Here is a 24,442-nt window from a genome sequence, read left to right as displayed (position 1 = left end):
TCCTTCTGCACTGTATGTTCTACGTCTAACATTACCCATTCACCCCAGAAATCAGCTAACTGTACATTCTCTCAATGCTATTATATCCCTCTTGAAGTAAACAGACCAGAACTGTACGCAGTGCTCCAGATATGATCTCACCAGTGCCTTGTACAACTGTAGCATAACTTCCCCACTTTTATACTGGACTCCCCTTGGTATAACTTTGCATTTGCCTTCCTCATCACTTGTTGCAACTGCATACTAACTTTTGTGATTCATGTACCAGGACACCCAGATAGTCATACAATAAAGTTCTGAAGTCTCTCTCTATTCAAATAATATATTTCTGTGACAGACAGGAGGGGGATTAAGTTTAAAAAGCCCTGATTGCTACTCTCCCCACCTGTCCTTAATCAGAAAAATATTTTGATTTTGATTTCCCCCTTTAGAAGTGGTGGGATATTTCCCCCAAACCCTCAGTTTTGGGTTGATCCGATTTCTCTGAACAACTCCACAACAAAATCAAGATAGGTTAAAATTAGAGTTTAATTTTACACAAACTGAAAACATGGAGGAATGGAATATTGCTATGAAGTCCTGGTACATTTGTGCAATGAAAGAGGGATGAAAAAGGGAAAGAGGAAGAGGGCAAAGACCACAGAGAGGATAAGAATTATTGTTTCATGTGAATCCAGAGCCCAGAATCAAAAGTCCAATGATGTATTCTTTCACAGAGACAGCAGGTTGTCGATTGTGCTGGATAATTGACTTTTCCAGTAGAAAGGGCTTCCACAATGGGCTCAGCATGTAGAGATGAATTAGTCTTGTAAGCTCTGGTACAGAAGTTCAGAAATGATATAGATGGGACCAAGCATTCATCTGGGCCAAGCGCTCGCTCTGAGTTGCTGCTTGATCAATGGAAGATGGCAGACTGAAATTTGTAGATCCATAAGGCAGGATAACTGGATCTCCCATCTAGAGTGATGGGGTGGGCGCAGGGGGGGAGTGGGGGGATGTGATGTGATGTGATATGATTCCAACTTCGCCACTATAGTTTGGACCATTAATAATTTCAAAGGAGATTTCAGGGTCCTTTGGCCTGACAACACCATTGATCAGGGCCTGACCGTAGAAATGTAAATGGCCTTTGTATGATTCATTTCCTCTGCAGTTGCAGTGATCATTAGTGGTCCTTCAGGGACAACGAGGTGGCAGTTGCTTTGAATGCAAGAAGTTCCTTTTGTTTGAGTCATAGCCAGTCATGGTTTTAGTCATTTGAAAGTCTTTGTCCAGTTTTTAAAATGTATTAATTTGCCACAATGAGTGACAGGAACACACACAGTATTCCGCATTTTGAAGTTTATTAAATATGCCAAATCACTTGACATATTGGGGCATATCGGGCCAAATCACTTGACATATTGGGGCATATCAGGCCAAATCACTTGACATATTGGGGCATATCGGGCCAAATCACTTGACATATTGGGACCTAATTAGTCTGCCTGCTATCAGGCTATTTAAGTGCCAGTCCAAAACATACATTTCACCCTCTCCAGCTCACCTGTCTTCAGAAGACTGTCAAACATGTCAGCAAGCCAGAAGGAAAAGGCTAGCAGCCTCAAGAAGAATGCAGAACCCCACTTCAACCACCAGACCCTTGACGCATCAACCAGACCAATGTACATGCATAGGCATACTCTGTAACCAAGGGATGGTTTGAGGAAGTGCAGCAAACCCACGTCTCCAGCCTGGGATGCCACTCCCAGGAGGTCAGATTGGCTGGCAACCATGCCTGAAGCACCAGCCAGTGCAGGAAGAGGAGAAACGATCTGACCCACTCTGCCAGGGTAAGTCATTTCTCAACTCCCTCCAATATCAAACTCTCAGCATGGCATCATGTACTCAGACAGCGATTCTCTTCACAGATCCTAGAGATCCATTAGCAGGAGACACACAACAATATTCATACTTTCAAAGACAAGTTCACATCACCAACACCCATCTATCATATTGTTCACACTCCATCCTCTGTCCTTCTGGGTTGGGCTCACCACACACAGGGGACATACATTTAACCCAATCTCTGCTCTAACTCCTCTGGTCGCCTGCTTTTATTTTGCCTTCAACAGGCCAAGCTGGTGCACAATACGTGGTAAGGGTCGCAGACAGGGGAAGGGACGGCAGAGACCATTGCCCACTCAGAATTTAAGGGGCGGAGGAGAAATTGGGAACTCCCACCAATCTAGTGCAGATCACAGCCCCATCCCTTCATTAGACCTTGACAATCACAGTGCGTCACATGCAGTCTGATATAGCTCAGCAACTGGAATTCAATTCTCTATTTTCTAAACCCCAGCAGACTGAGGCTTATGAGGCAGCAGAGCAACAATCCGAGCAGTCTAAGGGAGAGAGGGATTCCCAGACATGATCTAATCACGCTACTACAGGAATGCACTGGAATTCTGGGCAGTTGGTGAGGGGAAATCAAATGACAACCCAAGCTCTTGTGTGTTTTAAGCAACTGCTTTCTCTGCAGAATAGGACAAGCAACCAAGACGTTGAAGGAAAAAAACCCAGAGTGAGTTCCTTCAAGGGGACATAAATTTAAGGTGAATGGTGGAAGATATAGGGGGGATGTCAGACATAGGTTCTTTACCCAGAGAGTAGTGGGGGCATGGGATGCACTGCCTGTGGAAGTAGTTGAGTCGGAAACATTAGGGACCTTCAAGCGGCTATTGTATAGGTACATGGATTACGGTAGAATGATATAGTGTAGATTAATTTGTTCTTAAGGGCAGCATGGTAGCATTGTGGATAGCACAATTGCTTCACAGCTCCAGGGTCCCAGGTTCGGTTCCGGCTTGGGTCGCTGTCTGTGCGGAGTCTGCATGTCCTCCCCGTGTGTGCGTGGGTTTCCTCCGGGTGCTCTGGTTTCCTCCCACGGTCCAGGGATGTGCAGGTTGGGTGGATTGGCCATGATAGATTGCCCTTAATGTCCAAAATTGCCCTTAGTGTTGGGTGGGGTTACTGGGTTATGGGGATAGGGTGGAGGTGTTGACCTTGGGTAGGGTGCTCTTTCCAAGAGCCGGTGCAGACTCAATGGGCCAAATGGCCTCCTTCTGCACTGTAAATTCAATGATAATCTATGATTAATTTAGGACAAATGTTCGGCACAACATCGTGGGCCGAAGGGCCTGTTCTGTGCTGTATTTTTCTATGTTCTATGCTCTATGTTCTCTCACTCACTTTCCGCATCCAACTTACAAGCTTTTGAACCTGCCTGCTGATTGTGACAAACCCAGGTGCCGTAAACAGAGCTTTCATGAAAAGGATTCAATCCAGCACTACTGGCTCCGGAAGAACAGATAGATCATCCATCTGCCTCTTTAAATCACCTCAGTGCCAGAGGCATTAGGCCCACCAAATGAAAGAAGCAGGACTGCCAAATTCAGTCTGAAGTCAGCAAAGCCACCAACCTCCATGAACTTTAATTTTACTGGACTGCAACTTAGGGAGTGGGCAATAAATGCTGCCCTAGCCAGTGATTCCTACATCCTGTAAATTAATTTTAAGACAAGCTTGCTTAATCTATCCTTCCCCACTCTGTAACCTATTTGTGTGTGTGTGTGCAAAGTCAGAGCACATTTTATTATTTTACTTAGACTGGGCTAAGTGCAACAACAGCTCACGTATTTTCCTTGTTGAAACTCAAGGAAGCCTGTCTGATTGTGTCTTCTATGATCACAGCACATAAACAGTTAAACATCTGCTGAAATGGCAAGTGTATTCATTTTTCTTGAAATTCCTGTTGTGGTCAAATGAGGAGAGGGAAAATAGGGCAGCCGACCAATCCCTCTTCGCCTGATCGTAACAAAACAGAATGGGTGATTTCCTGAACTGATAAAATTCTTTCTGCAGCTTTGACCACGACACGTCTTGTTACGAAGTACTGTTTCTGACCACAAAGTACAAACATTCTTCAGCTCAGATGACATTCATGTACAGTACATGAAAATGAACCAGCGACAGTACATGTGAACATCTGGCTAATTAAAATTTAGGCTAGAACTAACACTGTATTCAAAACCGTTTCAAATTCAACACTGAAAACCAACATCTGGCCAATATTATAAATCCTGCTACTTTATGGGGATTTTAATTTAGCAGATTTTATGGACTTTTTTTTAAAAAATCAACAAAACTGAATCCCAGCAAAATTGAATTAAGGTCATCAATTGCTCAGCTCTTAGTTAAAAATGAGATGATAAAAAAAGTAAATGTGCTCATATTCTTAAACACATCGGTTTCACGGTCTGTTCAGATGTAAAACGTTAACTGCTGGAACGACTGAGAGATATCAGATACAGGACTTCATCACATCAGGTTTCATCTGCATCGGTGTGATCACGGAACATCATGGGCACTGTCATTCTCCAGCTGCCCGCAGTTGTTTCAGGATCCCAACTAAAACCCTGCCAAGATCCCATTGTTCATGTCATTACACGTGCCGCAGCAATGAGGAGCTAGATTGAATGGACATCGCCCTGGAATAGCATTTAAGTTAGCTCTCAGTGGGACTGATTATAAGTGAGAATTGTGGGAATCAGTTGTGCATGTAACACTTTTGTGAGGGCCACGAAGAATCCAGCACGAGTTTCAAGGATACAAAAAAATAACATTTATTTACAATAACATAGATATACAACAGCAGCAACCTCACTTGCTGCTTATTCCTTCCTGCTGGTTCCAAACTGGCCAGCTTTATTTATACAGGGAGTCTGCAATGATTTCTCCGCCCCCCTCATTGGGGAAGCTCATGCTCCCACGGGATTGTGGGATTGTCATTAGTCCCCAGCCAATGGTAAGCAGGCAGGTTATAACATCCCTACCCCCCAAAGTCCAAGAAATCCACCGAAGACCTGGCGAAGGAGGGCGTCGGACTCCTTTTGCCGCAGGCCGGACACCATTTGCATGAGGCGCTGGATCAGGCGGCATGTAACGAGACGGAGACCGGCGCTTCCGTGATGAACGGCGTAACGGTTGTACATCCACGGCCCGTGGGCCCGAGGATTCCCCCTCTGATGCGTCCTGTGTCTCCATCTCGGAGTCAGAGTCTGCTGCCTCTGTCATCTTGGCGTCTCTATCGCCACACGGTTCTGTAAAGATCTGCGCAGGTTTTGAGTGAGGCACCAGAGGAAGATTGTGAGGACTACTTTCCATTGTCTCTGGTCTCTGCGGCTGTAGAAATGGGCTCCGGGGGCGGGGAATCTTTGGAAGGGATAGTCTTCTGGACCGAACGTGGTCTACATGTTTGCGCTGGAGACGACCCTGGGCTTGCACCTGGTAAGATATAGGGCCCGTTTGGCGAAAGATTACACCAGGGACCTACTGGGCACCACCAGCAAAATTCCGAACGAACACTGGGTCACCAGGCGCAAACTGCCGAATCGGGGAGGCCATGTGTACTAAAAGAAAAACGCATCTTCTCAATTGTTGCGCAGGACGTTGTGCCTAGCATCTTATGCACCTCTAGCCATTTAGACTGGGCGTCGATTAATAAAAGGAACATGGATCCTTGAAAAGGGCCGGCGAAATCCGCATGCAAGCGCGCCCAAGGCCGCCCTGGCCATTCCCAGTGATGTAGGGGCACGGCCGGCGGAAACGTCTGATGCTCCTTACATATGGAGCAGTTTTGGGCCACCTTCTCTATGTCGGCGTCGAGGCCTGGACACCAAACATAACTCCGGGCCAACATTTTCATTTTGGTCACACCTGGTTGCTCATTGTGCAAGTCTCTTCCTATCAGCTCCTGTCCTTTTTCCGGGACAATCACACGCGTCCCCCACAAGAGGATGCTGTCTTCCACGCTGAATTCTGACAGCTTGGAGGAAAATGCCCGCAACTTGCCTGGGAGCTGTCCATGCTGCCCACCATACAGGACTATGTGTCGAACCTTTGACAGGACTGGGCCGTCTGGGTCCACTCGTGGATCTGTGATGCCGTGACAGGCAAGGTGTCCATAAAATTTAGCGTTGCAACCACCTCACCGGTCGTGGGGGTCGACATGGGCCGGTCGATAAAGGCAATCGGCTCAATGCGATGGCATTCGCTATCTGCGTTCCTGGTTTGTGCTCCAGAGAATATTCGTATGCAGCAAGCAACAAAGCCCAGTGCTGGATCCGTGCGGAAGCAATGGGCGGTATTGGCTTATCCTCTCTGTAAAGTCCGAGCAGAGGCTTATGATCAGTCACAATAGTGAAGTGGCGGCCATACACGTACTGTTGGAAACGTTTCACCGCAAAGACCACTGCCAGGCCCTCCTTCTCGATCTGCACGGACTTTTTTTCCACTGCAGTCAATGTGCGGGAGGCAAAAGCTATCGGCCGCTCGGCCCCGTTCTCCATCTTATGGGACAGGATGGCCCCAATATCATACGGGGATGCATCACATGTGACGAGCAAAGGCTTTCCAGGATCATAGTGCGTTAATAACCCAGGCGACGACAATTGTTGTTTTACCCGCCGGAAAGCGGTTTCTTGCGGCTGACCCCAAACCCAGGTGTGATTTTTCTTTAGCAGAAGATGCAACGGGGCCAGCGTAGTTGCCAGATTGGGGAGGAAATTCCCGTAATAGATTACGAGGCCGAGAAAAGAACGAAGATGCGAAGTGTGAGTCGGGGCGGGGGCCTGTTGAATCGCACGCACCTTCTCTGCAACGGGGTGCAAACCTTCGCAGTCCACCCGATAACCCAGGTGACAACTTCCTTTGCCTGAAAGACGCACTTTGTGCGACGTAAACGGACTCCAGCCTCCGAAAAGCGTCTAAGGACAGCCTCCAGATTTTCCAAATGTTCCTGCTCCGATGTCCCTGTGATCAAAACGTCATCTAAGTAGACAGCGACACGCGGTAAACCTCTCAAAATGCCCTCCATAAAGCATTGAAAAATAGCGCAGGCAGAGGATACTCCAAAGGGCAAACGTGTATATTCATACAGGCCCCGGTGTGTATTAATCATTACATATGGTCGGGAGGCAGGGTCCAGCTCCAACTGTAGGTAGGCGTGACTCATATCTAATTTTCTGAACGTGAATCCACCTGCAAGCTTTGCGTAGAGATCCTCTATGCGAGGCATTGGATATCGGTCGAGTCGGGAAGCCGTATTCACTGTACGTTTATAGTCGCCGCACAAGCGAACTGTAGCATCTGGCTTCATTACAGGTACAGTTGGTGCTGCCCAGTCAGTGAAACGGACGGGCCTGATAATACCCAAAGTTTCCAAACGAGTGAGCTCCCCTTCTACCTTCTTGACCAAGGCGTAAGGCACCGGGCGCGCCCGGAAATAGCGCGGCGTGGCTCCTGGTTCGACTTGGACATGGGCTATGGCCCCTTTTATTTTCCCCAAACCGGGCTGGAATACATCTGGGTGTCATCCTAGCACCTCAGTCAACCCTCCAGAAACTGTTTGGAGGATGTGCTGCCACTGCAACCGCAAATGGCGCAACCAGTCCCGACCCAACAGCCTGGGCTCATGGCCGTGCACCACGATAAGTGTGAATCGCCCCTCCTGGCGTCCATAAACAACAGGGGTCATCATAGTTCCTGCAATGTCCAATGGTTCCCCCGTGTAGGTGGCCAACCTGGCCTGTGTGTCGGTTAATGTAAGGGTCTGTATACCCTACTTGATGCGGTCGAATGTCCTCTGGGTGATCACGGAGACCGCTGCGCCAGTGTCCAACTCCATCTCAAGCGGGTGACCATTGACCCGTACTGTCACCTTAATGGGGGCCACACGGGGAGCTGCCACACAATGCAGCTGCAGGCAGTCATCCTCCGTCTCCACGTCCTCAGGAGTAGTCGCCGCAGGTTCATCCTCATGGAAGGTACGGCCCCTGGGCTGGTCCCAGTTTCGGTCAGAACGGTGGCGCCTACGGCGCCCTCAGGACCGGCATCCGCGACGGAGTCGTTGCCTACAAGTCTGACACGGACATGGCTCCTCATCCATTGGTTCTGGAGAAGGCTCCCTTCGGGGAGGAATGTCCGACGGCCACTGGTGTTGATCCGGACGTCATCTCGCCCAAGGTATCGCAGGAGTGCGGGGGGATGTTTTTGGACGGAAAGGGTTGCGCCCCAAGGCATGCACTTCCATTCCCTGTAGCTCCTGCACTCCTCGTTCTGCGCTCTCTCGGGACAATAGTATTTGAATGGCCTGTTGAAAAGTCAATGTTGGCTCAGCTAACAACTTTCTCTGGGTGGCCGCATTGTTAATACCGCAAACCAAACGGTCGCGTAACATTTCTGACAAAGTCTCACCATAGTCACAGTACTCCGCAATCCTACGTAGCCTGGATAGAAAATCGGCAAGGGATTCTCCTGGGGTCCTCTCAGTGGTATTAAACCGGTAACGTTGGACTATCGTGGACGGGGTTGGGTTAAAATGCTGCCCCACTAAATTCACAAGTTCATCAAACATTTTGGTGTCCGGCACAGCTAGGTACGTAAGGCTCCTAATGACCCCAAACGTATGCAGGCCGTAGGCGGTGAGCAATATGACCACCTGGCGCTCGTTTTCGGTGATACTGTTTGCCCGGAAATAGTAACGCATCGATTGTGCGTACCGGTTCCAGCTTTCCAGCGCAGCACCAAAAACATCCAAACGTCCGTACTGAGGTATGATGTAATAGAAAACAACTTCCAACCTGTATCCAACAAAAATCCAGGAAGGTGGCTTCAGCAGTGTAGACAGCTATTCACTTTAACCCTCATCGCCAGTTTTGTGAGGGCTACGAAGAATCCAGCACAAGTTTCAAGGATACAAAGAAATAACATTTATTTACAATAACATATATCTACAGTAGCAGCAACCTCGCTTGCTGCTTACTCCTTCCTGCTGGTTCCAAACTGGCCAGCTTTATTTATACAGGGAGCCTGCTAATGATTTCTCCGCCCCCCCTCATTGGGGAAGCTCATACTCCCACAGGATTGTGGGATTGTCATTAGTCCCCAGCCAATGGTAAGCAGGCAGGTTATAACAAACACCTAGAGTGTCGCATTTTTGTGTTTAAGGGAGTGTGGCCACTTAATGGGAAATGGCTAGAGGAGAGGCCAATAGATGTGATAATCACTTTAAAGACTCAGAAATTATTATAAACGTTTCAAAACTTTGCGGAGGCTGTGTGGGATATGTGTTGGAGGCTGGTGATGGATGGGGTGGCACAAGGCAGTGTTGCAGGAGATTGTGGGTTGGGTGGGTGTTGTTGGGGGGTCGATGTAGCAGGACATGTGGAGAAAAAGTAGGTGATGCCGGAGAGGCAGACTGCCAAATCAATGGTATGAAACTCAGAGACCGAAATCCAACTTCCACTCAAAATATGGGGGAGGTTGTTGGTGTGGTTTCTCCACCATCTCTTTATGCTTGGGTAGGAACTGATCCAAATTTAGGCTCAAGCCTCCTTATTGCAGCTCACCAGCACTGGGCAATCAAAGATTAATGGAAGTTAGCGAAAGGGAGTTCCAGGGAGGTGGGTTGAAGAGAACAATCATAAACAACAGCCCGAGTAGACAGCGCTGCAACTGACATTATTCTTGCAGAATAAAAGAAAGGAAGGCGTGCATTAATAGAGCACTTTTTATGACCACAGGATGTTTCAAAGCACTTGACGGCCAGCTAAGTACAATCACTGCGAAAAACTGCATTCCTATTCCACCTGCTCTCACAAAATTGACATTTTACTGATCTTGCTGGGAATTTCTTTTTAGGTAGTCATTTCATTCTACTTCATACTTTGACGTGAAATTTCTCTTTATTTGCCACGTTATTGGATCCTGGGGTTGATTTCAAGAAGCTAACCAACTTGAGGGGCTCCGATAATGTCAGAAATTTTGAGCAGATTGCAGTTTTCATCTGAACCCCAGTAATGAGAACCATGATTAAATCACTGCAGTGTATCGAACAATACAGAATTTACAAAATACATTGATTAAGGGAAATTGTCCTGTTCGGAGGGCATCATTCACATGTAAGGGTTTATGAAGAGCTAAAGGTTGCTCTGATTATTGAAAGGGTTATTATGCTGGGTATATTCCATAATTTAACGACTCTCTATATTCCTCATGCAACCATTATTTTACTGCTTATATTCTAGATACTGGTCTCAGGCCAGGATCTTAGAGTGTGATAATGAGTTGAAAGACCCACGCTATGCTATTGGTTGCATCACACAGGGTGCATTTATGCCCAAAGTCATGTGCAGAGTTCCAGTCTTTGGGTAGTTGTTATTTTTTTTATATTAAGAGGGTAGAGGTAGCACCATCAACCAATAAACAGTAACATAAATACATAGCAGCATTATAGAATAAATTATGTACTCCCTACCTCCATCCCAACATTTGGTGGCCAAGCTTTCACCAAGTGTGGTCCCAACCTTTGGAGTTCCCAACAACAACTTCTTTCTGTTCCTAATTCTCTCCTTTAAAACCAATATTAACTCACCTCTTTACCTAGCTTTTAGCTATCTGGCCTGTAGGACACTGTGGGATATTTTTCTACCTAAAAGGTGCTAAATACATGTCAGTTATCATAGAATCCCAACAGTGCACAGGAGGCCATTTGGCCCATTGAGTCTGCACCGACGCTCTAAAAGAGCACCCTACGTCAGCCCACTCCGCTGCCCTATCCCCGTAACCCCACCTTTGGACATTATGGGACAATTTAGCATGGCCAATCCAACTAACCTGCTTACCTTTGGACCGTGGGAGGAAACCAGCGCACCCGGAGAAAACCCAAACAGACACGGGGAGAACGTGCAAACTCTACACAGATAGTCACCCAAGGACGGAATTAAACCCCGGTCCCTGGCGCTGTGAAGCAACAGTGCTAATCACTGTGCCACCGTGCAGGAACAGACATTTGGTATTTGTCAGCTATCTATCCAACCGATCGCTTAGTTTATAAATGCCCCAGGTGGCCCAGTGAGCTGCCTTATCACATTTAGAATGTCTGTTTGCACTGTGCCGAACTTACATTATGTCTTATTTGAAGCTAAAGTGGTGTGATAATATCTATAGAAGTGATTCCCCAGCTCTTCTGTAGTGCACTTGGGAGTCAGGTTGGAACTTATCATTTACACCTCTATGCTTACCTACAACCACTTTGCAATAATGCAAAAGTAATAGAGTACTTGTACCTTTTGAATTTCTGCTCTGCAGAGCCTTGACAGAGTTTTTGCACTATCTCTACATTATCACTTCACTTTTGCATCCTTCTCTACTCTCAGTAATTTTAATTTGTACCTCTAACATAGGAAACATCATATAACCAATTGTATAAAGTACTTACCATTCATATTTAATGCCAAAAGAGCAGTTGCATGATTAATAAAACCCATCTTGACAATGCCTACTGGTTGTATTTCATAGCATTACTTGTTCCTTTATACTGGGTGTAAATGTTACAGATAAAAGTGTTACTTTATAGACAGGGAGGAGACAATGATAAAATGGGTGTTATTTCCGATGCCCTTATTACATCTGTTGCTAACCACCAAACCACCCACTCACACATCCTAATTTACACCTTTAAGATGATATTTACTTCAAATTACAGTACAACTTTCACAAATGTTAACCATTTTGTATCTTTGTTCTATCCATGTTCATTAGCAAAGCTTCAGTTGCTCGCTTTTAGAATATTCATCAAACTTTCAAGGGATTAAACCTTGCAAAAGAGGTTGGGTTATGGCATAACCCACTAACCTGAGCTAACCTTAACCCTTGTCTGTTACCAAATCATCCGCACTGCACAAGGATTAAACTGAATTGATGCTGTTTTCACTTTACCTGTTCTGTCCATCATATTGTTGATCAATCCATATAAGACCTTAAATTCAGGACTTTCAATTATTCACCAATTTTCATTACGCACTGATGAAGCCGATGGGGTATCATTAATAAGGCCAAAATGGTAAGCGGATTTACATTTTATCATAATCTAGTTTACATTTAAATAAATTATACTAATTTATATACAGAAATGTATTTGAAAGTTTGAGTTAAAGACTGATTGATCTGATTAATACTACACTCCTACATGCCTCACCGGATGCCGGTGTCTATGTATTTCCATTGTGTACCTTGTGTTGCCCTATTATGTATTTTCTTTTTCTTTTCTTTTCATGTACTAAATGATCTGTTGAGCTGCTGGCAGAAAAAACTTTTCACTGTACCTCGGTATACGTGACAGTAAACAAATCCAATCCAATTTTTGGCATATTCTTGTTTGGGTGAACAAAAATTCCAAAATATTTAAGTAATAAGAGCAAATACTTAGATCTTGAAAGGAAAAAAATTCCAGCCCAGTCTGATAGGTCTGGCAGCTTCCTCCTCTGCTCTATGGTTCAATTACTTTTTTTTATAAAACAAGAGGCAAAGATAATGAGGTAAATAAAAAGATAAGTTTAAGCTGCTTATTGTTTTTGTGGCCATCTTTAGCTTTATTTTGCAAATTGTCAAATCACATTGACTTAACGATTTAACCCTGATTTTTATTAATACAAAGATACATTAAAAAAAAACCAAAATGTGTTGCAAATTCTGTAGGTATTATCTTGCTTAAAATTATAATGGTGTTTCTATCCTAAATGATATTGGATGAACATATCATAGGTTATAACCACAAAGTGATCCACTTCCTACCACTGATTAAGGTATTCATGTAGCAGGAAACTGGTTGCTAAGTAACAACAAGTATAGGTGAGATGTTGTAAATCATTTTATTGATGAAGAAATGGATGATGTACCTCACTCAGTCTTTGCACTGTTTTATCAACTTGGAACTTCCTCCAATAATACCTGTCACTGAGTCCAACTCAGCATCCAAATTACTACCTCTCCTTTCAGTTGAAAAGAATTACACCTTAGGAAAATTAACAAATCAGAACCCCAACAATGTTAATTTTTTAACCTTTTTCCCAACGTGATAATTTCTTGTCTGGTATGTTAATGCCGAAGTCTGCTGATGCCATTTATTTCAGTTTTTAAAAAAAATATTTTTATTCTCCTCCTTTTTCAGATTTTCTCCCAAATTTACACCCACCAACAATAAACAATAATCAGCAACAAATATGTCAATCCCCATATCAATAACAACAATCCCATCTTCCCACCAAACCCCAAACATTAGCCCGCATGTTCACACAAACAAATGACAAAAAGGAATTAGGGATCGCACATAGTCGCCATTAACACACACAGCCCCCCTCCCCCCAACCCTCCCACCCACACGCCCCAACTAATGTTCGATGTTATCCTGTTCTTGAAAGTGCATAATGAATAATGCCCATGAATTGTAGAACCCCTCCATCCTTCCCCTCAGTTCAAACTTAACCTTCTCAAGTGTCAAGAATTCCAACAGGTTCCCCCACCACGCCAGGGCACAGGGTGGAGAGGTTGCTCTCCATCCCAGCAGGATCCGCCTTCGGGCGATCAACGAGGCGAAGGCTACAACATCTGCCTCTGCACCCGTTTCCACCCCTAGCTGTCCCGACACCCCGAATATGGCCTCCCGGAGGCCTGGGTCCAGTTTCACGTGCACCACTTTAGAAATTACCCTAAAAACCTCCTTCCAGTAATCCTCTAGCTTTGGACAGGAGCAAAACATATGAACGTGATTAGCGGGCCCTCCCCCGCAACGTTCACACACATCTTATACTCCTTCAAAGAATTGGCTCATCCTCGCCCTCATGAGGTGTGCTCTGTATACCACCTTCAGCTGTATGAGCCGCTACCTCGCGCACGAGGTGGAGGCATTCACTCTCCGGAGCACCTCGCACCAGAACCCCTCCTCCATATCCTCTCCCAACTCTTCCTCCCACTTTGCTTTGATCCCTTTCGGTGGTGCCTTCTCCTCTTCCAAAATAGCTCTGTAAACCGCTGACACTATCCCCTTCTCCAGTCCCCCTGTCATCAGCACATCCTCCAGCAATGTGGAAGCCGGCTGCAGCGGGAAGCTCTGTACCTCCTTTCTGGCAACATCTCGAACTTGCAAGTATCTAAACATTTCCCCCTGCTCCAGCCCATACTTCGCTTCCAGCTCCTTCAATCCTGCAAACTGACCCCTAAGAAACAAATCTTTTAGTGTCTTAATCTCCTTCTCCTCCCATTTTTGAAAATTTCCATCCCACCTCCCTGGCTCAATGTCATACCGTCAATTCACTGTGAGACCGTGAGAACGAGCGAACATAAGGCTTTAATATCCATGAACTCGCCGGCCAGAGTCGGCTGTACAAATGAGTGCCACCCACAGGTGGCCAGACTATATATATGGCCCCAGTGAGGCGGAGCCAGTGCAGTGCCTGGAAGTAGCCAGTATCATCACTTCCAGGTCATGGGTCACATTATTATACCGACAGCACAGACAGCTCATGCATTAGGTGAAATACATTTACCACACTCAAATCTGTGGTTCGCCCGAATCGGCATTTCCCTTGACCGTGCCGCCAATCCGAAGTGTTGGCGAAACTGCCTCCAAATTCTCAATGAAGCTATTATTACCGGACCACTTCGCAAAAGCCTGCCAGGCCCGACCCCGCCCTAAATCTTCTGAGCCCAGCAGCGCTGCCTGCTGCCTGTCGGGGCCAGCCCAAGCTGCCGCGCCACCCGCCATGTGCGACCCGTGGGCGCCGCCATCTTTAATTTCGGCCGACACGTGCGACCCACGGGGGCCGCCATCTTGGACACCACCTTACACACCCTCCTTCATCTCGTTTCGCTCTCTTTCACCCTCCTTAATCTCGTTTTGCTCTCTTTCACCCTCCTTCGTCTCGTTTCGCTCTCTTTCACCCTCCTTCACCACGTGCGACCCACGGGGGCTGCCATCTTGAACGCCATCTTGCACCTCCCCACCACGTGCGACTCATGGGGGCCGCCATCTTGGGACCACTCCGCAGCCTCCCGGGAGCACTACTCACCCGACCGTACGCTGGCCACCGCTACCTCCGACCGGCCTACCGACCGCCTTCTGACACTCGCCTCCGTCACGCTCGACCAGTCCCGGCCGCACCACCTCGCAAAGTCCACGATGACCATCCGGATCAACGGGCACGAGGCGGCCTGCCTCTTCGACTCCGGGAGCACAAACAGCTTCATTCACCCAGACACGGTAAGGCGCTGCTCCCTCCCCGTCCTACCCGCGACCCAGAAAATCTCCCTGGCTTCCGGATCCCACACAGTGGAAGTCCGGGGGTACTGTGTTGCGACCCTCACTGTGCAAGGCGTAGAGTACACTGCCCTATTACTGGGGCTCGACTTCCAGTGCCATCTCCAGAGCCTTACCTTAAAGTTCAACGGATCCCTGCCCCCTCTCACCGTCTGTAGCCTCACGACCCTGAAGGTCGCCCCACCCTCTCTCTTTGCAAACCTCACCCCGGACTGTAAGCCCGTCGCTACCAGGAGCAGACGCTACAATGCCCAGGACAGGGCGTTCATCAGGTCGGAGGTCCAGCGACTCCTGTGAGAAGGGATCATTGAGGCTAGGAACAGCCCCTGGAGAGCCCGAGTGGTGGTCGTTAAGACTGGGGAGAAGCACCGGATGGTCATCGACTATAGTCAGACCATTAACGGATACACGCATCTTGATGCGTACCCCCTCCCTCGCATATCTGACGTGGTCAATCAGATTGTGCAGTATCGAGTCCTCTCTACAGTCGACTTTAAGTCTGCATACCATCAGCTCCCTATCCGCCCGGAGGAACGCCAATACACTACCTTTGAGGCAGATGGCCACCTCTATCACTTCCTCAGGGTTCCCTACTATGTGGACAAGGCCCGCCTACTGATCAAATCCACTATTTTTCCCCTGACGATTTCCCCAACGGTCGATTGCCTTCATGTTTAATAACACACAGCGGGGCAAAATCAAGAATGGCTAGATCTTGAGGTGGAGGATCGAGCTCTCCACCTACAGCTATGCCATCTTGTATCGTCCCGGGAAGGTCAATGAGCCCCCAGATGCCCTCTCCCACGGTCCATGTGCCAGCACACAAGTAGACCGACTCCGGGCCCTCCACAACAACCTCTGTCATCCGGGGGTCATCCAGTTTTTCCATTTAATCAAGGCTCGCAACCTGCCCTACTCCATCGAGAAAGTCAGGTCCGTGACCAGGGACTGCCAGGTCTGCGCGGAGTTCAAACCGCACTTCTATCGGCCAGACAGAGCACATCTGGTAAAGGCCTCCCGCCTCTTTGAGCACCTCAGCATGGACTTCAATGGGCCCCTCCCCTCCACCAACCGTAACGTGTACTTCCTCAACATCGTTGACGAGTACTCCAGATTCCCCTTCGCCATCCCCTGCTCTGACATGATCTTTGCCTCTGTTATCAAGGCCCTGCACAGTCTTTACACCCTGTTCGGGTTCCCCACCTACATCCACAGTGATCGGGGCTCCTCCTTTATGAGCGACGAGTTGCGTCAGTTCCTGCTCAGCAAAGGCATCGCCTCTTAGCAGGACGACCAGCTATAACCTCTGGGGAAATGGACAGTTGGAGAGGGAGAACACGACGGTCTGGAAGGCCGTCCTCCTGGCCTTATGGTCGAAAAGTCTCCCAGTCTCCCGCTGGCAGGCGGTCCTCCCCAATGCGCTCCACTCCATCTGGTCGCTCCTCTGTACAGCCACTAACGAGACTCCTCATGAACGAATGTTTGCCTTCTGCAAGAAGTCCATCTCCGGGGTCTCGCTTCTGTCCTGGCTGACAGTCCCGGGGCCCGTCCTTCCCCGCAAGCATACGAGGAGCCATAAAACCGACCCTCTCATTGAGAAGGTCCTGTTGCTCCATACAACCCCCCAATATGCCCACGTGACACACCAGGACGGGCGGCAGGACACGGTCTCCCTTCAGGATTTGGCTCCTGCAGGCTCCCCGGCGACCATCACCACCACCCCCCACCTACACCGTCTTCCCCCACCTCCCTCATGAACTGACACCCACAGGCCCACAGGCGACAAGCACCAATACTTCCGCCCATACACCGCCCCCCCCTTCACCGACACAACATCTGGGTGAAGAAGAAGAAAACAACACGCTCCTGGACGCGCGTGACTCGATGCCAACGCCCACACCACAGCCGGGACTGAGGTGGTCACAACGGAAGGTCAAGGCCCCCGACAGACTTGACTTTTAAGACCAATTCACCCCTGTCGGACTTTTTTTAAACAGGGGGTGAATGTGGTAAACCACGTTATTGTATTATATGCATGGTGCTGTATTGTTGCATGCCTGGGTTTGTCCAGGCTGGCTCCGCCTGTGGCTCCTCCCCTCAGGCTTTTGTATCAAATTGGCAGGTCTCCGCCTCTGGACCCTGTTCGGGTCCAGAGGCAGGAGGCTTGCTGTTTAGTGTATTAAAGCCTCAGTTCCGTTTATCACTCGTCGTCTATTATTGATGGTGTATCAAAAACAAAAAATTCTTCCTTCAAAAAAAGAAGAAAAAAAATACTTTCACCAAGTTTCTTTCAAACTTCTTTCTCTTCTTTTTTGTATTCCTCCAGAATTTCCCTGGGACTGGACTTCAGTCTTCTTACAACATTCTAGCCGGGAGTCACCCGATGTGCGACATCTCATTTACATCGCGCCCTGGCTTCGGGCCTGCCGCTTCGACCTCCGTTTGGCTCCGCCCCCGCTGCTCCAACCTCTGCGCGTGCTGGGCCCAATGCATCAGCAGCAGCCGCCCGACACCCGCGTGGGGTTCCTCGCCGGTTTTCAAACCGGCCCCGCTTGATGACCGGGACAGCCCCAAAGGCCGACAATAATCGGGGGGGGAGAGCGAAGAATCGGGGAAACCCCTGAAAGCACCGCAAATAGTGGCCGCCGGCGGGAGCTTCACTCGATGCGGCCGACCCGCTCGCAAACGCCACCGGAAGTCAATGCCATTTATTTCATGATCAGTTTATTACTTTGCAGATATAGGAGATGATTTTCATGCTCATACTAACAAAACAAAGAACAAAGAAAATTACAGCACAGGAACAGGCCCTTCGGACCTCCAAACCTGCACCGACCATGCTGCCCATCTGAACTAAAGCCCCCTACCCTTCCGGGGACCATATCCCTCTATTCTGATCCTATTCATGTATTTGTCAAGACGCCCCTTAAAAGTCACTATTATTGCACAAGAAAATACGAACAAAAGTCACTATCGTCCCTGCTTCCACTACCTCCCCCGGCAGCGAGTTCCAGGTTCCCACCATCCTCTGTGTAAAAAACTTGCCTTGTACATCTCCTTTAAACCTTGCCCTCGCACCTTAAACCTATGCCCCCTAGTAATTGACTCTTCCAACCTGGGAAAAAGCTTCTGACTATCCACTCTGTCCATGCTGCTCATAATATTGTAGACCTCTATCAGGTCGCCCCTCAACCTCCGTCGATCCAGTGAGAACAAACCAAGTTTCTCAAACCTTTCCTCATAGCTAATGCCCTCCATACCAGGCAAGATCCTGATAAATATTTTCTGTACCCTCTCCAAAGCCTCCACATTCTTCTGGTAGTGTAGCGACCAGAATTGAACGCTATTCCAAGTGCAGCCTAATTAAGTTTCTATACAGCTGCAACATGACTTGCCAATTTTTAAACTCAATGCCCCGGCCAATGAAGGCAAGCATACCATATTCCTTCTTGACTACCTTCTCCACCTGTGTTGCCACATTCAGTGACCTGAGTACCTGTAAACCCAGATCCCCATGCCTGTCAATACTCTTAAGGGTTCTGCCAATTACTGTATATTTCTCATCTGAATTAAACCTTCCAAAATGCATTACCTCACATTTATCCGGATGAAACTCCATCATCCATCTATCCGCCCAAGTCTCCAATCTACATCCTGCTGTATCGTCTGACGGACCACATCACTTTGCGCAATTCCATCAAGCTATGTGTCGTCTGCAAACTTACTCATCAAACCATTTACATTTTCCTCCAAATCATCCAGATACATTACAAGCAGCAAAGGTCCCAGCACTGATCCCTGAGGAACGGCACTCGTCACAGCCCGCCATTCAGAAACTCATCCTTCCACTGTTACCCGCTATCTTCCATGACCGAGTCAGTTCTGTATCAATCTTGCCAGCTCACCTCTGATCCCTTGCGACTTTACCTTCTGTACCAGTATGCCATGAGGGACCTTGTCAAAGGCCTTATTGAAGTCCATGTAGACAACATCCACTGCTCTACCCTCATCAATCACCTTCATCATATCCTCGAAAAACTCGATGAAGTTAGTGAAACATGACCTCCCCTTCACAAAACCATGTTGCCGCTCGCTAATACGTCCACTTATTTCCAAGTGGGAGTAAATCCTGTCTCGAAGAATCCTGTCTAATAATTTCCCGACCACTAATGTAAGGCTCACCGGCCTGTAATTACCTGGATTATCCTTGCTACCCTTCTCAAACAAAGGAACAACATTGGCTATTCTCCAATCCTCTGGGACCTCCCCTGTAACCAGTGAGGATACAAAGATTTCTCTCAAGGCCCCAGCAATTTTCTCCCTTGCCACTCTCAGTATTCTGGGGTATATCCCATCAGGCCCTGGGGACTTGTCTCCCTTAATGCTTTTCAAGACTCCCAATACTTTCTTCTTTTTGATCTCAATATGACCCAAACTATCTACACACTCTTCCCCAGACTCATCATCCACCAAGTTCATCTCTTTGATGAATACTGATGCAAAGTGCTCATTTAATACCTTGCTTGTTTCCTCTGGCTCCACGCATAGATTCCCTTCCCCGTCCTTGAGTGGGCCAACTCTAGCCCTGGCTACTCTCTTGCTCTTTATATATGCATAAAAATTCTTGGGATTTAACCCTAACCCTAATCCTGCTAGCCAATGGCATTTTGTGTTTCCTTTTAGCCCTCCTGACTCCTTGCTTAAGTTTCTTTCTACTTTCCTTGTATTCCACACCTGGGGCGTCATTCTCCGCCGGCGGGAGTCTCCGTTCTGCCGGCGCCCGGGGGTTTCCCGACGGCGTGGGGCTGCCCCACAATGGGAAACCCCATTGACCGGCCGGTGTTACGGAGACTCCCGCCGGCCGGTCGGCGCAGAAATGTGGCGGGGCGGGTAGGAGAATTTCGCCCCTGGTTTGTGTGTTCCCAGCCTCTTAGCCTTGACAGATGCTTCCTTTTTTTTTGACTCGGCTCACAATATCTCTCGCTATCCAAGGTTCCCAAAGTTTGCTGTACTTATCCTTCCTTACAGAAATGCACCGGTCCTGAAATCTTATCAACTTATACTTGAAAGCCTCCCCATGCCAGATGTTGATTTTCCCTCAAGCATCTGCTCCCAATCGACGTTCTTCAGTTCCTGCCTAATATTGAATCTTTACCACCCAAAAATGTGTAGTCGTGTGATCAAAATCACCAGTAGGATTGAAGCATTAATTTACTGCTTATTGTTGTGGCCATCTAAAATGGCCTCCTACAAAGAACGCTGGCAAATTTGGTCAAGCCTGAGCATAAACAGGCTGCAACCTGCAAATATACAAAAGCTACAGCTCAGACTTATGCAGAAAATAACACAGGAGGAACGCCGTTAAAAGGCATTGCAGGAACAATAGAACTATTCTGTCAATCACATTGTTTACCAGACACAGTGGCACCCAAGCCCCTGCTCCCAACCAGGCATTACCACTGAGTGCCCACCCCAAAATCGATGTGGCAGTCCATGATTGGAATTGATCGATCAGGATGACAGGGCCCTGATCAATTGATTGGCAATGAACCAGAGACCGCCCTCAAAAGGAGCATGGAAATCCAAGCAGGTTAAAAGGAGCTGCACCACCTTAGAAGCTCTCTCTCTCGACTACAGCTCGCGACTGCAGCTTAGACAGCCAACAGCAATGGTGAATCCATCACGAGCCAAGAAGAGCACCATCCACGCCAACCGCAGAGGGACCAGCAACCAGAACTCCAGCACTGCCTGACCACCAGATCTCAGATAAGGTCAAATCTGCTCTCTACTTGCCAGTCACCTGGAAGTTAAGTTAAGGTTGTTTTTAAGTGTATTAGTTTATAGTTCAATGTGCATGAACGTGTGATTGATTAAGTAAATAACCTTGTGTATATTAATAAACTATTATCGTACTAAACAACTTGTGTGATAATTTGTCTACCGTATATGGGTTAAACACACACTGTGGTTTAGATAAAGAAAATACAACATTGTTCTTCTGTTCCAATTTTGGGGTGGATCTACATCTAGGTGATGGCAGCAGTAATGGCAAAATGCAGAGTTCTCAGCAATTAAAGCACAATGTTGTACTCCCAACATTCGGTTTGTTTTTGCTCCCGCTCGATCTCACTAGGAGCAACATCAGTTGAGAGCATGCTATTTTCTAAGCTAACTAAAGGAATCCCCAATTGTTCAAATGCTAGAAGGTTTTGTGACATTTTGTGGTGTTAAGTATTGAGTTTTTGCTACTTGAACAAGTTCAAAGTGCTTGTCGTTGTATAGAATGTTCTGAACCTTGAAAGGTGATTCTGGCATCACAACTTTTTCTTTATTATAGTCTTTATAGCTAAAAAGGAGGAGGAGGAGTATCAAAAGGAAGGAGAAGGCAGAAGGAGAAGGAGAAGGAAGGCAGCACGGTAGCATTGTGGATAGCACAAATGCTTCACAGCTCCAGGGTCCCAGGTTCGATTCCGGCTTGGGTCACTGTCTGTGCGGAGTCTGCACATCCTTCCAGTGTGTGCGTGGGTTTCCTCCGGGTGCTCCGGTTTCCTCCCACAGTCCAAAGATGTGCGGGTTAGGTGGATTGGCCATGCTAAATTGCCCATAGTGTCCAAAATTGCCCTTAGTGTTGGGTTGGGTTACTGGGTTATAGGGATAGGGTGGAGGTGTGGACCTTGGGTAGGGTGCTCTTTCCAAGAGCCGGTGCAGACTCGATGGGGCAAATGGCCTCCTTCTGCACTGTAAATTCTATGATTCTATGATTCTATGAGAACACAGAATTGACAACAGCAGGGGGAATAAAGATCAGGCCAAGCAGCATAAACCTACAGTTCTCTGACAGTGCATAAGGAGACTATGGGCTGCGCCTTCCAATGGAATAGCAATTGAGTCAGATTGCCACTCTGCTGAAAAGTATTGACCTGGAAATCCAGACAATCCTATCTCACCTGATCTTCCGACTCAGGTTGGGTGACATCTGTGTAGTGAAGCTCAATCCTGGGGCCTTCCATGAGAGGGCAGCTCAGTCACAGATAAGTGATCAATGCCATAAAACAGATAGGTTTAAAGGTCCAGCCAGGTTTAAAGGTCTTTGAGAAGCCAGGGCGAAGTGTATGAGGTCAATGGGTAGGATTTGGCGGTTGGTTGTGTCAGATCAGGTTGGGAGGAGGTGGGGAGGGTGGCAGTCTGGAGTGGGAGAGAGAGATAGGAGTTAAGCCTGGACAGTTGCGGGGAGTTGGGGAGAGGTGGTAGCAAGCAGTGGTGTGTTGGTGGGAGCAGAGGGAAATGTGGCCTGGCAGGATGGTGGGGAGGTCAGCAGTTGGGCCTTGTGGGTTAGGGGGTGGAGTAATGCATCTGTCAGGCCTTTGGCAGGGAGGGGGAGTGGAGTTGACAGCCTGGTCTTGGGTATGGGGTGGGGGGGAAGGCCGGGTGGAATTAGTCGTTGGGCCTTGCGGAGGGCAGAGGTTGGAGGTTGCGTCTTGGGGGAGGGAGTTCCCATGGAAAGGGTGAGAGAATCCTGTGGGTTGTGGAGTCTCATGGGGTGGTAGTCAGGGGATGGCCACTTCCAGAATACAAAATGGATGCCCACAATGAATGAAGGGAACTATGGACAATGTTAAGAAAGCAAGCAGGCTCAGAGCCTGCATGCATATTGAAGAAACAGCTCCCAGTCGGGACTGAAACTGTGAGGGCAATTAACTGTGAGGGCAATGGCCCATCTCCGGGGACAAAGGAAAGACACTCAAGTAACCGATCTAGCTCCAGACATCGCGGCGCCAGTTCCCCAAACCGAAAGCAAGGCCAACGGCCACATAGGACCCACCCAGCCATCAGGGCACCCACCCCTTTATTGGTCAAGATCAATACGAGTGATCAAGATACGGTTCAATTAATTGGGGACAAGTTCAAGGCCCACCCAAAAGCGCGCGAAGCCCTTTCGGGTATAAGAAGAAGGCCCCCGAGAGAGAATCGTTCTCTTGGAATTGGCTCTCAAAGCGGAGAGACCCTTCCACCATCTATACCAGAAGCAAGTAAGTCCAAGGTCAACGCTTGCTACCAGACGGACGACGTTAGCTGTTCCCCTGGACCACTTCGAACCCAACAGCCTCAGATTCGAACAAAGGCCATTGTTTCTCTGACTGAGTGGGCACCCGAAGCTAAGTCTAGGAGTTAGCATGAGAGATAGTTTAGTTTGTAGTATTTTGTGCATGAGTAGATATTACTGTGTGTGTAAATAAATAGTATTGACTTTGAACTAACTAACTGGTGTATCGGCTCTTTGATCAGTATTCGGGTTTAAACCTTGTGGCGGTATCGAAAGATACCTGGCGACTCTAAAGCAAACATAATTAGGATTAAGGAAGGCGACCATATTGACCGCCATATTTAGAAACAGAAGTTACAGCCCATTATGTCTTTTGTATAAGGCTGTATAAGTCCTGCAACAAAATCCAGAACAAATATCTGGCATGCCAACTCTCGCCAATTTATTGTCATAGAACTGCTGATCTTTAAGTAAAATTGAGCCTCATTCATTATCTCACGAGAGTGCTCTCACCTCTCATGATTTTATTGTAGTGCACAAGGCTGTATCTTGTGTCTTAAATGATTAAATTGGTGGCCTGTGGATCCTAAATACCCTGTGCCCCAGAAATTTTGATAATCCTGAGCTGTGATAAATTGTTTGTAAAGTATTTCTGGATGCAACAATACGGCTGGTGTACAGAACTCTGACCTGTTAGAGATTGAACTAAGCTGCAAATGAGGCTTATAAACCAGTTGTCAATTAATATTGCTTTATGTTTAACAAAATAAACCTGATGGTTTTAGCACTAAATTCCTGATTTTTAAGTGTTATCTCTTAATTAAAACATGGGCGTGGTGGATGGGGGGTTGTGTCTGTCGCAGTGAACACAGCATTGCCTGTTATAGTTAAGCTTACTGTAGCCTCTGGTTGTTGACTTGCTACCACAGGGGCTTTCAGTAACATGTTTAGTATCGGAGAGATAGATAGAAACAGATTGTTTCCAGAAGGGTAATTTTTAATAAATAGTGCACAAGATTAAATAACAGGGTGGGTTCTCCGCCAAAATGGAATCAGAGGCCCCCTATCAGAGACCCTTCTATATCAGAGACCCCCCCACCCTCCATCAGTCACCTCTGCCTGGAAGACAAAGAGCAGTCCAGGAAGAAACAGTTAAAAATCACCGCTTTTTCATTTCCCTGTCACTGACAATTTCTGCCTCA

At 47.5% G+C, this 24,442-nt stretch overlaps 1 protein-coding gene across 1 annotated transcript in view; it reads right to left on the bottom strand.

Moving 5' to 3' along the window:
• LOC140428751 (uncharacterized) overlaps positions 1-11,417 on the bottom strand; it is a 127,450-nt gene extending 116,033 nt beyond the window's left edge. The window contains exon 1 of the mRNA XM_072515458.1: positions 11,321-11,417. Within this exon, the coding sequence (XP_072371559.1) occupies positions 11,321-11,369 (49 nt within the window). The 5' untranslated portion in view covers positions 11,370-11,417. The remainder of the gene's footprint in view (positions 1-11,320) is intronic.
• Positions 11,418-24,442: the final 13,025 nt, after the last annotated feature.

Source organism: Scyliorhinus torazame, chromosome 8 (assembly GCF_047496885.1).
Source record: "Scyliorhinus torazame isolate Kashiwa2021f chromosome 8, sScyTor2.1, whole genome shotgun sequence".
Lineage (NCBI taxonomy): Eukaryota > Metazoa > Chordata > Chondrichthyes > Carcharhiniformes > Scyliorhinidae > Scyliorhinus > Scyliorhinus torazame.
This window is presented reverse-complemented; position numbering and strand designations above follow the sequence as displayed.